This window comes from Caretta caretta, chromosome 8 (assembly GCF_965140235.1).
Source record: "Caretta caretta isolate rCarCar2 chromosome 8, rCarCar1.hap1, whole genome shotgun sequence".
NCBI classification, from domain to species: Eukaryota; Metazoa; Chordata; order Testudines; family Cheloniidae; genus Caretta; species Caretta caretta.
The window spans coordinates 61732057-61746756 of record NC_134213.1 but is presented as its reverse complement, the minus strand read 5'-3'; the positions used below and the strand labels follow the sequence as shown (position 1 = coordinate 61746756).

The 14700-nt window shown below is 38.7% G+C and overlaps 1 protein-coding gene across 2 annotated transcripts in view; it reads left to right on the top strand.

Moving 5' to 3' along the window:
• UCHL5 (ubiquitin C-terminal hydrolase L5) overlaps positions 1-14444 on the top strand; it is a 30930-nt gene extending 16486 nt beyond the window's left edge. For both annotated transcript variants that reach the window (XM_048860404.2, XM_048860405.2), the window contains exons 4-11: positions 2147-2272; positions 2368-2429; positions 2517-2647; positions 5270-5333; positions 5924-6026; positions 6464-6577; positions 10155-10253; positions 13753-14444. In XM_048860404.2, the coding sequence (XP_048716361.1) occupies positions 2147-2272; positions 2368-2429; positions 2517-2647; positions 5270-5333; positions 5924-6026; positions 6464-6577; positions 10155-10253; positions 13753-13797 (744 nt within the window). In that variant the 3' untranslated portion in view covers positions 13798-14444. The remainder of the gene's footprint in view (positions 1-2146; positions 2273-2367; positions 2430-2516; positions 2648-5269; positions 5334-5923; positions 6027-6463; positions 6578-10154; positions 10254-13752) is intronic.
• The last annotated feature ends 256 nt before the right edge of the window (positions 14445-14700 follow it).

Sequence of the window (14700 nt, the reverse complement as noted above, 5' to 3'; positions counted from 1 at the left end):
GTTATAGCAGTCTCGGATGATGACCCAGCACATGTTCATTTGACAAAACGCAAAGATTCATGATTTCTGTGTGTATATAAAGTCTGCTGCAGTTTCCACGGTAAACATCTGATGAAGTGAGCTGTAGCTCACGAAAGCTCATGCTCAAATAAATTGGTTAGTCTCTAAGGTGCCACAAGTACTCCTTTTCTTTTTAAAGAAAATAGTGTGAGATTTCCAAAAATAGCTACAGCACTCAACCCAAGGTTTAAGAATCTGAAGTGCTGTCCAAAATCTGAGAGGGATGAGGTGTGGAGCATGCTTTCAGAAGTCTTAAAAGAGCTACACTCTGATGTGGAAACTATAGAACCCCAACCACCAAAAACAGAAATCAACTTCCTTCTGGTGGCATCTGACTCAGATAATGAAAACGAACATGTGTCTTCGGTCCGCTCTGCTTTGGATCATTATTGAGCAGAAACTGTCATCAGCATGGACACATGACCTCTGGAATGGTGGTTGAAGCATGAAGGAACATATGTGCATCTTTAGTGCATCTGGCATGTAAATATCTTGCGATACCGACTACAACATTGCCAGGCAAACTCCTGTTCTCACTTTCAGGTGACATTGTAAACAAGAAGCGGGCAACATTATCTCCTGCAAATTGTAACCAAACTTGTTTGTCTGAGTGACTGGCAAACAAGAAGTAGGACTGAGTGGACTTGTAGGCTCTAAAGTTTTACATTTGTTTTATTTTTGTATGTAGTTATTTTTTTGTACATAATTCTGTATTTGTAAGTTCAGTTTTCATGATAAAGATGTTGCACTACAGTACTTGTATTAGAATTGAAAAATACTATTTCTTTTGTTTTTTACAGTGCAAATATTTGTAATATAAAGTGAGAACTATACACTTTGTATTCGGTGTTGTAATTGAAATCAATATATTTGAAAATGTAGAAAACATCCAAAAATATTTAAATACATGGTATTCTATTGTTTAACAGCGCGATTAATCGCGATTAATTTTTTTTAATCACTTGACAGACTTAAAACACATGTTTTAGGCTATGTATCTCTCTTAATGTACAAAAGCTCTGACTAATATTAAGGTTTTGATTTACTTTTTCAAAAGGTAGAATATTTTACCAAAAAAATATTCAGGAAGGTGAATTAAGGCTGATACTCTATCTTATTATTAACTGGCTTGAATTTTTTGTTGTACTAGTTTGTGGAGTAGTCTCAGCTTTTAAAAATAAACTTGGATTGAAGGAAGATATGTGTTCTATAAAATGAGGTGAACAGCAAAAACTTTTGAGTGAAATTTATAAAACTTTTTAAATACAGAACAGATCTGAATTTGAGAATAACTCTTAATGTATTTACTAAGTTTATTTTTTTTTAACAGGACCATCTTAACTCTAGGTCGTATGCGATACCTTCTTTGCCAAAATATAAATTTTTAAATCTTTTTCCCTGTTTGTCTAATTGTAGTATTCATTGAATGGTATCATTATATTTTTAAGGGGGAAATAGAAACAGCTTTTCTAGAGATATGTACAGCCCGGTTCAGACAGTTTTTTTTGTGTTGAGTAATATCTTACTCTGCCTGTGGTACCATTGAAATCAAGCAAGGTGCTAGTCTGCCTGAGTAAGGATGAAGCCCTGAATCACTAGTAGAATAAGGTTATACACTAAAAGTAACACATGCGTCTTAAAAGTAAGCAAAAGATTCTTTGCTGTGCTTTAGCAATTGATGACATCACTACATCTTTCTTTGTCAGGTTGTTGCGTTCTTTACTCTGTTTTTAACTCTTCTTTTAGAGGAAGTGAGAGGGCAAATTACAGGGTGTTTCTAATATATTTACTTAGAATAATTGAACTTTTTGTCTGTTTTGCCAATTGCACCCATACAACCAGCATCACTTGGTTTGTCTTGTACAGCAGAGCTTTTATGGCTGTCCAGGCTAGATTTACTACCTAGGTGGAGTAAATGTTTACCAAAAAATAGGTACTGCTTCCAGACTGCATTTTTGTAACCTAAATCAGAGCCATGTAATCTATGGAAAATAAGGGTTTATAAAGGAAGAATTGGCCCAACTTTAATTCTTTTTATGTGATCATCTGTAATGAACTTGTCCTCACTTTCCATACCTCTTTCTAGGTAATAAACAATGCTTGTGCTACTCAAGCCATAGTAAGTGTGCTGTTAAACTGTATCCATCAAGATATCCATCTAGGAGAGACACTAGCAGAATTTAAAGAATTTTCACAAAGTTTTGATGCTGCGGTAAGTGCAACTAACTTTTGTACTTGATGTACACTGATTTGAACAATTGGCTTATGTTCTATTTATCTTATTTTATCTTTTATATATGTTTTTAGATGAAAGGTTTGGCACTAAGCAACTCTGAAGTGATTCGGCAGGTTCACAACAGTTTTGCCAGGTAACAAAAGTTGTGCATGTTACGAATCATACAAAATCCAGTAACCTTTTCTCTTTCCATTCAGCATTGTATCTATTTACCTTTTAGACAGCAAATGTTTGAGTTTGATGCAAAGTCATCAGCAAAAGAAGAAGATGCATTTCACTTTGTAAGCTATGTTCCTGTTAATGGAAGGCTATATGAACTAGATGGACTAAGGGAAGGACCAATTGATTTAGGTAAGTTTAGTTCACTGTGGCGAATTTAAACATTATACCTTGTTGCATTTTTAACAACAGTTTTTGGTGGCCATATGTGACCAAAACAAATTGTTCTTTTGAGATAACAGCTGGTTCTGGTTAATACTTTTGATCTTTCACTTAGAGACTTATTTAGACTTATTTAGGTGTATTGAAAAGGGTGATCAACTGGATTAGTCCATCCCCCCCCTTTTTTTTCCAGGTTTTTTCCTTTCAACTAGTTTTTGTGATGTCAGAATCTTAAAATTCTGTTATTCATTCCCTTAATATTTTAGTTCCAAGGCAAAATCAACTGGACAAAGAAGTAGAGCCTGTTAATGCTAGGTCAAGAAGTTAAATCTAATCTTTTCATTCCACTTAAAATGTAATCATCTATCAGATGTCTCTTCTAATTTTTAAGATTTGCAAAGTCTTATTATTTGGTATTAAACTAACTCAGTTTCACCTGGTACAATACTTGTTACCATATCTTTCTTCATGTTGCCTTCCACCTCCTTTTTTATATTCCAGGGAACATGTTAATCATCTTTGTAATTCTAATGTTATGAGAGTAGAAATGTCACTACTTGGCATTAAATTGATGCTTTATTTGTCCCTTGTAGTATTTATTATGGTAAAGTAAAAACTAGTAAAGTAAATACATCATCGAAAGGTGGATTTCTGTCAGTTTCTCAAATATTAAGACAAATGTCAAATATTTAGTTTCAGTATAGTGCATCTTTCATTTTGAAAGATTCTGATCCCTTTTAAAAAAAAAAAAAACAAAAAAAACTTCCTACTGGACAATGGCCCTGATGTAGTCAGACCTGCATGTCATATCATTGAAGTATATAGGCTTTCTGTGGACATAGGGGTCTGTTGGCATGAAATCCATTTGCAGGATGGGGAGTATGTATATAGTAACTGTTCAACTCACTACTATAGCAAAATACAGAATTTAAAAGCATGCTGTGTAACAGTTTAGGACTGGAAGTGAAGAATACAGATAAAACTACAGGGGGAGTTGTAGGTCTCTTTGTTCTAGTCCTCTTTGAAAGGAGAGTACAGGAACTCCTCACAAAGTTGTCCCAGTTAACGTCATTTCGTTGTTAGGTTGCTGATCAAGTAGAGAACGTGCTCATTTAAAGTTGTGCGATGCTCCCTGCTTTGTCCACTGCTTGCAGGAAGAGCAGCCCGTTGGAGCTAGCTGGTGGGGGCTTGGAACCAGGGTGGACCAGCAGCCCCCCATCAGCTCCCCGTTCCCTGTGCAGCAACCACCCAGCAGGCTATCAACTGCCAGCAGTTCAGCTTTCCCTCCCCCCACTGCCATGTGCTGCTCCTGCCCTCTGCCTTGGAGCTGCTCCTTGGCGCCTCCTGCTTGCTGTGCGGGGAATGGGGGCAGGGGAAGAGGGGAGCTAATTTCAGGGTGTCCTCCTCCCCCCCGCTCCTGCACCCCTCTTACCCCATTTCCATAGAGCAGCGGGGTGGGGGGGACACTATAGGGCTTAAGACGGAGGGAGCTTCCTGGCAGCAGCTTCTGTCTCAACTTGGTGATCTACTTAAAAAGGCAGTCTACTTAGAGTGGGGTCAGCATACTTAAAGGGGCAATGCGCGTCTCTCTCTGCCATGCTATCTCCCCTCCCTCCATTCGTGCTGCCTTGTAGAGTGTGAGGCTACATTAACAACAAAGGGTTAACCCTTGAGGGTTCAGCTGATTGGTAGTTCATCATTTAGCAGTCAGGCATTCCCTGGGAAATATCCCACCCTCCGACTTTGCCACCTCAACCAAGCTTCACAATCATCATCGCTGTGTACCAGTATTAAATTGTTCATTTAAAACTTATACTGTGTGTGTGTGAGTCTGCACGCGCGCTCTAACCCCCCCCCCCCCCCCCCCATTTACATTAATTCTTATGGGGAAATTAGATTTGCTTAACATCGTTTAGCTTGAAGTCACATTTTTCAGGAACATAACTACAACATTAAGCGAGGAGTTACTGTAGATCAAAGTGCTACAAGGAACTGTTAATGCACATTAAATGTTCATTTAGAGAAGCCCTTACTGTTACATCTTCAAATGCCTTGCAAGTGCTAAGTATTGTTTTAAAACATGGGGAGGAACCCTCCAAAATTTGGAGAACAAAATGGAAGAATAGGTGATGCTAACGTTATAAAGGTTTCCAAAGTCTAAATTTCTGGCAGAAATTACTGGATGAGGAAAAAAAATCAGGATTTTCATATACTTGCTCCCTCCCTCACCCACCCACCCAATTTGGAAAACCAAATTTCTACCTTTACACTCTCACCAAAAGACTTGTCCTTTTTTTCCCTTGCCAATAATAGAGTAAAGGTTAGAACACCCCCCCCCTTTTAAAATCTACTCCAGCTTTGTTGCTTTTCTAAATACTGTCTAAATATTGTTCAATAGAGTACTGAAAGGTATTAACAAGAACCAGTGATTAACTTTGTATTTCAAAAAGACCATTTTGAACAATTTAGTATTGTCATTCTCCAGAGAAGAGATCCACTAAGTAGCCTTTGCAAATGAGTATCCAGAGCTTGAATTTGCAGAAAAGCTGGCTTTTTTTTTTTTTTAAAACCTTTTTTATGTATCCTATCTAGGTGCCTGTAATCAAGATGATTGGATCAGTGCTGTCAGGCCTGTCATAGAGAAACGAATACAAAAGTAAATGTCAGGTGCTTTTTTTTTTTTTTTTTTTGTGAAGAACATACATGTATACCTTTTTACTGCAAAAGAACCAATTCCTAACTTTCTTTGGTTAAAAGTAGTATTCTTTTTTCTTGTTAGCTTTCTAAAAATAAACTACGGCCATCAGTTTTTTCTAACTACTTAACCCTCCTCCCCAAATCACAACTCCAAAACAACCTGGGCTAGAAACACAACTTGTTTTGTGTTCTCAGTTATGGAGGACAGTTACTAAAGTTTTATATTTTGAAAAGCAGTTAACTAATTGTCAAATTATATAAGCAGAAAGATTAACATTTAAGCTCAGGTGGGGAAAATAAACTCTGGCGCAGGTGCTTTAAAAGGTACTATTGGACTAATTGCCATATTTAGTGTTTGTAGTTCAGTGCAGTCATCTATGATGTGATTTTGTTTCACAATAAGAGTGAAACAATATCCACAACTTTAATGTGAAATATAAATATATATATTTACTTACAATTAAGGAAACCATAGAGGATTTTTGTTTGTTGATTTGGAGATGCTGTGCAAATGATTGTAATTTTGAAAACTATGTTCTCTTCTTTTAGATACAGTGAAGGGGAGATAAGATTTAATCTTATGGCCATTGTGTCTGACAGAAAAATGATATATGAGCAAAAGATAGCAGAACTACAGCAGCAACTTTCAGAGGTAGGATATGATATTTAAATAATGCAATTGTTCCATGCCACTGTCACTTTTTGCTTAGAAGGGTTATAAAAAATAACTTTTAGTTAGTATTTATTTTGCAACTAACCATTCCATTCCTGCCCCATAAAGGGGAAGGAAGGGGGAGAAAAGAAAAACGCCGGCAGTATTTTTACTCCACAAAGGGAGACATGCCAGAGACTATGAAATCTGCTATGGACTTCATGTTGTTGATTTTTAAATGGAAGATGCGCAGATAGTATTAATATACTAAGATAGAATTAGGTGTAGCATATTGCTAGCAAATAAGTGTAGCATATTTCTACTACAGTTCTTAAAAAACTTGAAATCTTAATTTAGGTAATAGCAGTATAAACACTGTACAGACCAGACTTTTTATAAAATTCTAACTTTGTGGCATTCATTTTACTTTCTTTAAGGAAGAGCCAATGGATACAGACCAGAGTGGTAACATGTTAAGTTCTATTCAGTCAGAAGTTGCAAAATATCAGATGTTAATTGAAGAAGAGAACCAAAAACTAAAAAGATACAAGGTACATGTTTTTCTTTTTGATTTTCATAGTAAAACTGTCAGGAAGATCGTAATGAAGAGCCAGCTTGATGTGAGGCCTGGAAAGGAGGCCAATCTCATGCTTCTGCACATCAGGGCTGGAGGAATTAAAAGGGTATTAGCAAGGCACTGCACTACATTATTCATATGCGTCAACATACTTCTCAGTTATTGGTTTGTTCACTCACACCTTTCTTTCTAGATACCTGGGAAACTGATATTTTTATCTACTCTTTTTATTTGGCTCATAGAATATCAGGGTTGAAAGGGACCTCAGGAGGTCATCTAGTCCAACCCCCTGCTCAAAACTGGACACACTACTCCAGATGAGGCCTCACCAATGTCGAATAGAGGGGAACGATCACGTTCCTCGATCTGCTGGCTATGCCCCTACTTATACATCCCAAAATGCCATTGGCCTTCTTGGCAACAAGGGCACACTGTTGACTCATATCCGGCTTCTTGTTCACTGTCACCCCAGGTCCTTTTCCGCGGAACTGCTGCCTAGCCATTCGGTCCCTAGTCTGTAGCGGTGCATTGGATTCTTCCGTCCTAACTGCAGGACCCTGCATTTATCCTTGTTGAACCTCATCAGATTTCTTTTGGCCCAATTCTCCAAGTTGTCTAGGTCCCTCTGTATCCTATCCCTACCTGCCACCATATCTACCACTCCTCCTAGTTTAGTATCATCCGTAAATTTGCTGAGAGTGCAATCCACACCATCCTCCAGATAATTTTGAAGATATTGAACAAAACCGGCCCCAGGGCTGACCCATGGGGCACTCCACTTGATACCGGCTGCCATCTAGACATGGAGCCATTGATCACTACCCGTTGAGCCCGACAATCTAGCCAGCTTTCTACCCACCTTATAGTGCATTCATCCAGCCCATACTTCTTTAACTTGCTGACAAGAATACTGTGGGAGACCGTGTCAAAAGCTTTGCTAAAGTCAAGAAACAATACATCCACTGCTTTCCCTTCATCCACAGAACCAGCAATCTCATCATAGAAGGCGACTAGATTAGTCAGGCATGACCTTCCCTTGGTGAATCCATGCTGACTGTTCCTGATCACTTTCCTCTCATGTAAGTGCTTCAGGATTGATTCCTTGAGGACCTGCTCCATGATTTTTCCGGGGACTGAGGTGAGGCTGACTGGCCTGTAGTTCCCAGGATCCTCCTTCTTCCCTTTTTTAAAGATGGGCACTACGTTAGCCTTTTTCCAGTCGTCCGGGACTTCCCCCGATCACCATGAGTTTTCAAAGATAATGGCCAATGGCTCTACAATCACAGCCTCCAACTTCTTTAGCTCTCTCGGATGCAACGCATCCGGCCCCATGAACTTGTGCTCGTCCAGCTTTTCTAAATAGACAGAAACCACTTCTTTCTCCACAGAGGGCTGGCCACCTACTTTTCATGCTGTGTTGCATAGCGCAGCAGTCTGGGAGCTGACCTTGTTTGTGAAGACAGAGGCAAAAAAAGCATTGAGTATATTAGCTTTTTCCACATCCTCTGTCACTAGGTTGCCTCCCTCATTCAGTGAGGTTGCCTCCCTCATTCATAATAACAATCACATTTTCTTATGCATATTCTCTAAAGCCTCCCCTATTCTGCCATCTCCTCCCATTCAAGTATGTGTATATATAAAAGTTCATCAAAAAGCTCTTGTAAATAGTGAAGTATAGAACTCTTGGAAAGAGACAGTTGCATGTGTCTCAAGAACTTATAACTATGGTCACCAATAATTCTGCTCTGTTGTGGCATTCTTTTACTTCTCAGAATTTGTTCTTTTTGCTATAGTGATTTTTTTAATTTAATTTTATTTTTGGTCATCCCTCTGAACTCCTTTTATAAGATTGATATTTCTAATGAACTTTTCCACCTTTCTTTGTTATAAGGGTATGCTTTAAATTAATGAACATTTGATACCCAGCTGATCAGATGTGTGTACTGGACTGGCAATGAACGACAGAAAAATGAAAGTACTTAGCTGTTTGCTGTTCTGTAACAGAACATCTCTGTGATCCCTGAATATGGCATTGAAACAGCTTTCGGTTTTTTGGTCTTTACATTCGGTACAGTTGTGAGATTGTACACTGTTTAGAAAGTAGCAGAGCATATTTTTATTCTTCGCTTTTTGAAGTCCAGCTCCTAGTTTTTGATAAATGGAATGAAGTGCAGAAGAAATTGGCATGTTTAACTGAGGTTCTGACTCATTATCTTAAATAAGGAATTAATCTGAATGCATTTAACTGTATTCATAGAAATGAAAAATGGGGAAGATTTGAGATACGTCTGCAGTGCAGTTAGACACCCACAGCAGATTTAAGATCAGACTGTTTTAGTTGGTGATGCAGATGTTTGGGATTGGGCTGCAGTCCGGTCTCTAGTATTTTGTAAGGTGAGAGGGCACCAGAGCCTAGGCCCAGGCCTGAAAATCTGCACCAGCAACTAAAACAGTCCCTTGAACCTGAGTCAGCTGGCACAGTCCAGCCATGTGCTTTTTGAAAAAGTTGCAGTGTAGATCTACCTTTTTTGATCAACATTTGGAGCTGGTCACCAGTGATTTCAGGGGATATAAAAGAAACAACCAATAGGCAACTTCAAAATTATTTGCTTTAGTTTCTCCGAAGTGATGGCCAGCTAGCTCCATTGTTTGTTTTTTATACCTACAGAATATATTCTGTGGTATGTTTAGAGAAAAAAGAGAATGAGTTAGTTAGGTAACCATATAGGATTTTTCCCATCTTTAATATCTATGAATATCTCTCTGCTCCTTGCAGGGTAGGATAGAAAATAAATTATTTTAAATATGCAGGTCACCCTCAAGGGAGATACTCCTAAAGCTTTTTACTAAAGTGTAAAATTTACAGTATACGGGATACACTAATTTCTTTTGGAGAAACTTATTTTACTAGTTCCCTGAAGATAGAATTTTTTTTATTGAAACCTTTGCCACCTTTAAGAACTTAAATTCTGTTTCTGTTCTGCAGATACAGGCCTTTGCTATATTACATGGTACTATGAGATGTATTAGGAGGATTTATGTCTGTAAAGCATCTTTCCTCTGTGATGTCAAAAATTGATAAATACTACTAATTACTTTTTGTATTGCAATTTTGTCTAAGTGAACCAGTCCTGGAGCAGAGCCCCATTGCGCTAGGGAGTGTACAAATACATAACAAAAAGACATTTCCTGTTCTAAAGAGCTTATAGTTGAAGTATAAAATGAGAGATGGGGAGCACAGTTAAACAGTATTTGTCAGCATGATAAGGAGGAGCTACAATATGCTGGCTGTCTAATCATTGTCAGGTTGAGTGTGGTTTTTTTGGTAGGTGGCATGGCAGATGAGTCTTACGGAGGGTTTATATTTATGTCATACAAACTTCGTGTAATGCATTGACTCGTCCGAAGTGCTCTGCACCTCACTATCTGAACTCGGTAACTGGCTCAAAAAGAGAATGTAACCTTAAGGGAACTCTTATAATGGGGGGGGGGGAGGGATCCCTTTTGTCTGACACATAGCAGTTCCATTAATGTCTGCAATTAATTTTCAGATTGAAAATATTAGAAGAAAACATAACTACCTGCCTTTCATCATGGAATTGTTAAAAACTTTAGCAGAACACCAACAGTTAATACCACTGGTAGAGAAGGTGAGCATTTCTTGTAGGACTTTTTTTAAAGAAGCAAGATATATTAATTCATGTATTTTGTATGTTTTCTACCTGAACAGAAATGTAGCTGCACTTCTAAAACTGGAATTCTTAAGTGGAAGAGGTTTATTTAGTTAAACTTGCTGTGTGCAGCTAAATGGCAAGTGTATATGGGGATTCCCCCCCACCTCAAGCCCTGTATTTTTAAGATGCAGCGTGCTTACCAAGATGGGGGTGCACACTCTGCTGAGCAAAAGCTCCAGAGAGTATCTTCCCTGATAACCCAAAGTCCCCTAATGCTTTCAAAAACGACTATATTAGTGAAGTAGAGGGCAAAAAGAATCACAGACTGCTGGCTGAAGTTGCATGAGGAAATCTTACTAAGGGCTAGTCTACACTAGAAATGCGTGCAGCTGCGTCACTGTAGCGCATCTGGTGAAGACACAGCTGATGGAAGAAAGCTCTCCCACTGGCATAATAAAACCATCTCCCCGAGGGCAGTAGCTGTATCAGCAGCAATGACCTAGTGCTGTCCACACTGGCACTTAGGTTGGTGTAACTTGCGTTGCTTAGTGGGTGGCTTATTCACACCTCTGAGAGACATACGATATACTCGGGTGTAGAGAAACCCTAAAACTTATCTCCCCAAGGGGAGCAGGGAAATCTAAAACTTATCCACACACAAGGTCTGTGCATCTTTTGTCTTATCAGATTATAGGACCCAGTCTATCCAGTAAACTCCCTACTTAATGTCTGCTCGCTTAACGTTGTTTCGATGTTACAACTCTGCTCCATTACAGAACATGCTCATTTAAAGTTGTGCAGTGCTCCACTGTAATGTCGTTTGGCCGCCTGCTTTGTCCATGATTGGCAGCCCCCTACCCTCAGCGCCTCCCGCTCGCTGGCAGACCCCGCACATCAGCGCCTTTCCCCCTGCTCTCCCCGCCTCCTGCCCGCGGCAATCAGCTGGTTTGTGGTGTTCAGGAGGGAGGGGAGAGGAGCGAGGACCTGGCACGCAGGACATGGCATGCCTCCTGAACACCGCAAACCAGCTGATTTCCGGAGGCAGGGGAGGGAGTGGAGAAGCTGCGTGCCACGTCCTTGCTGCTCCCCCCAGCCTCCTGAATGCCACAAGACTGCCGCAGGCAGGAGGTGGAGGGAGCAGGAGGAAGGCGCTGATCTGTGGGGTCTGCCGGCGGGTGGGAGGCGCTGGGGGGAGGTTGTAGGGGAGCTGATAAGGGAGCTGCCAGCCTGTTTAATACCTATATTAAATTGCTTGTTCAAAATGTATATAATGCCTTTTGTCTGGCAAAAAAAAAAAATTTCCCTGGAACCTAACCCCCCCACTATTTACTGTTAATTGTTATGGGGAAATTGAATTCGCTTAACATTGTTTCACTTAAAGTCACATTTTTCAGGAACAGAAGAGTTACTGTACTGTGTAAAACTGATTTTATCTATCTGTGAACACTAGATGGCAACCCATGTGTGGCTGTATTGCTGCACAGGGCCATCACGTTGTACATGTCTGCTTCTTTTGTTTCCTGACTTTATTGATTTGCTAACTTTTGCTGTTTCCTTTCTATGCTTCTTCCACTGATAGTTTTGATTTACTGTTAAACATGCTTTGATTTAAGCTTTAAATAAAGTCTGTAATGTTTCAGTTGTCTCCCTGTAAGATCATTAAACTGATAGGTTATTCAAACAGCTGACTTAATTGCGGTTTTTATCATGTTACTGGCTTGCATATCTGTCTCATGTGCAGTAAATATAACATGTATCCCTGATGTTAGATCCTTACATTAAATAAATAGCGATTTATTTAGCTTAACAAGCATCTCCATTTAACTGAACATTTTGGGGCTGGGGAGGGACATGGGGGGGACGGAGTTTAGAAGCCCAGTTGCTTGGGCAGATCACTGTTTTACCAGTTGACGTTAGGACAGCTGTTTTGAGGTGAAGGCATTTTGGTCTCTGCCACTTCCTAGTGTTTTGTCTAATGTTTTTACCATGTGAAATATAGACAGAAAAACTTTTAAGGCTCTTTAAGTAGTTGCCCTCACTTCTCTCTCTGTACAGGTGCAAACGTGAAGGAACTTCCTTACGGTTAATAGTTTAAATGTGACCCAGAGAAATTAAGCCAGCTTTGAATTTTCTTGGTTTGAATTAAACTATATATTTAACAGACTTGTGTTACCAACAGTATTGTATGGTTTTTGTATTAAATTACATATTATGAGTTTTTGTCTCACTACTGAACTTCCGGGGAGACTTGGTGACTTAGAGGATTCGTAACAGGACACACAGAATTTTACTTCAGGTCCTTTAGTTAGAGCCAAACCAGTTCAGTAGCAAGCAGCAGTCAGAACTAGGTGCATGCACACCTTTATACAAAGAACCACAGTTACTATATGGACAGGTGTGAATAGTCTTTCTCAATATCATTTTAGTCTTTAAAATCTGTATATGAAGGGAAGAGGTCAAGTAATGTGACATCAAGTTAAATGTTACCGGATGCTTGTAAGATTTAATGTGAAAACTACTTCAAACTTGAATGATTGAGATAAGTGAGAATTTCTTGATTGTATCTTTTTGGCATATTAGTGTGATCTGTGTCTAAAGAAAGTTTTAGTTTGATTTAGAGCTCCATATATACACATCAAGAGGAAAGTCACCCCTCAGAATTCTGTTGCTGATCTTAGTTTAGTGTGCAGCTACCACAGCAAATGATATGATGAATAACTAGATAAAATAGAAATCCCTCTTCATTTTCTAACGACAGATTTTTTTGCATCCTAAAGGAAATGATTGCCTGTCTGATCTTCTCACATAACTATTCAACACAATATTTTCTATTGCTAAAAACAAAATTTGCATATCAGTATTTTACAACATGGTGTTATGAAAATGATGTACCAGGCTGCAAGTTTGTTGCAAAACGGTTACGTCCATTTGTGTGGAACGTAGACATTTAACACGTGGAAAACTGAGCAAGAAATTTTATTTGCAGATAACCTCACCCTTAGTTTCTGTGTTTTTCTTCCTCCTGTGCTTCTTGATGATGAAGCAAAATATCGGTAAAAATATGTTTGTTGCTTCAGAGCTCGTCAACGGTCGGGTGACGAATAAACAGCATGAGCAGATGATCTCCAGAGTAATAAAAATCTTATTGTTGGATATCTCTCCTTAGAAACTTAAGACTAAACTGTTCTTAAGTAGTGTTGATTTTTCAGATTTTTCCACAAGGACTCAAAAGGTCTTTAACCTGTTTTCCATTATATAAGCGTATGCCCAGAGATGATACTAAGGTTTAGTAGCTGCATGTACGGCATTCGACAAGCATCCAAATTATGTTTAAAAGTGGCTTTTGTTTGACCACAATTGATATTTTACTGTCCGTTCCAGGAGGTAACGGACAGTCATGTATATTTTGAGTTGCAGACAAAAGTAGGCAGTATTCTCAACGTAGTATAACATGCTCTCTATTTTTACCTTTTAGGCAAAAGAAAAACAGACTGCCAAGAAAGCTCAGGAGGCTAAGTGAAGACAATTTTGGATGAAAAATGTATACAATAATGTGCTTCTGACCTTGTTTTCATGAAACAAGCCTACAAGACTTTTCCATAAACTTTAAATTTGTCCAGCGCACGTTTGGCAATTGTAACAGTTTTGTCTTGTATCGTATGTACGGGTCTATAAATCTCCTCCCCTTGCATCATGTGCATGTAGTACCTACTAAGTAATGTTTAGAGTCTCTTGATCAAATTTCCATTATTTAACGGTTGTATCTGATCAATTCCTCATAGCTTATTGGGAAGTAGAACCGCCATTGTTATAGATCTGAAAATGTGCAAATAATGTACCCATATATTTTTAATCTCTTCCTAATGAAAATATTTACACCTTATCCCATGTTAATGGACTTGGATTTCTAATGATGCAGAGAATGTCAGAATTTTAAAATAACAGTTGGGCTTTCTCTGTTCATCGCCATTAACAGTTGTTATAGTCTCTGACTCTTCACCAACTTCCCCCATGTCTTTGTTTTTATGAACTTTGACTAATTTTTTACAGAGTTGAAAAGTATGAATTTAGCTGTAAACCACTTGCAAAGACCAATGTGTAATTTCAAAAGATCTACATTGCTTTAGTAGAAAAGATAATAAATATTCCCATTTTTATTTTGGCAAACTTTCTTCAGGTGGTATTTTGTAGCCCTATCATTTGGTAATGTGACTGTTTTGGGTAGGATAGAACTTGAAATCTTGGCTTCTTGACCATATACATCAAACTTGCAACAAGGAAGTTCACAATTTGATTTCAGGAGATAATATTTCTGGAGATGTTTTATTCCACAGTTTTAGTTGTAAACCTTTAAACGTACACTTCGGTAGGTTTGTGGGGGTGTTTCTTGACCAGTAGGAGAGAGAGATTTGGGAGGTGACTT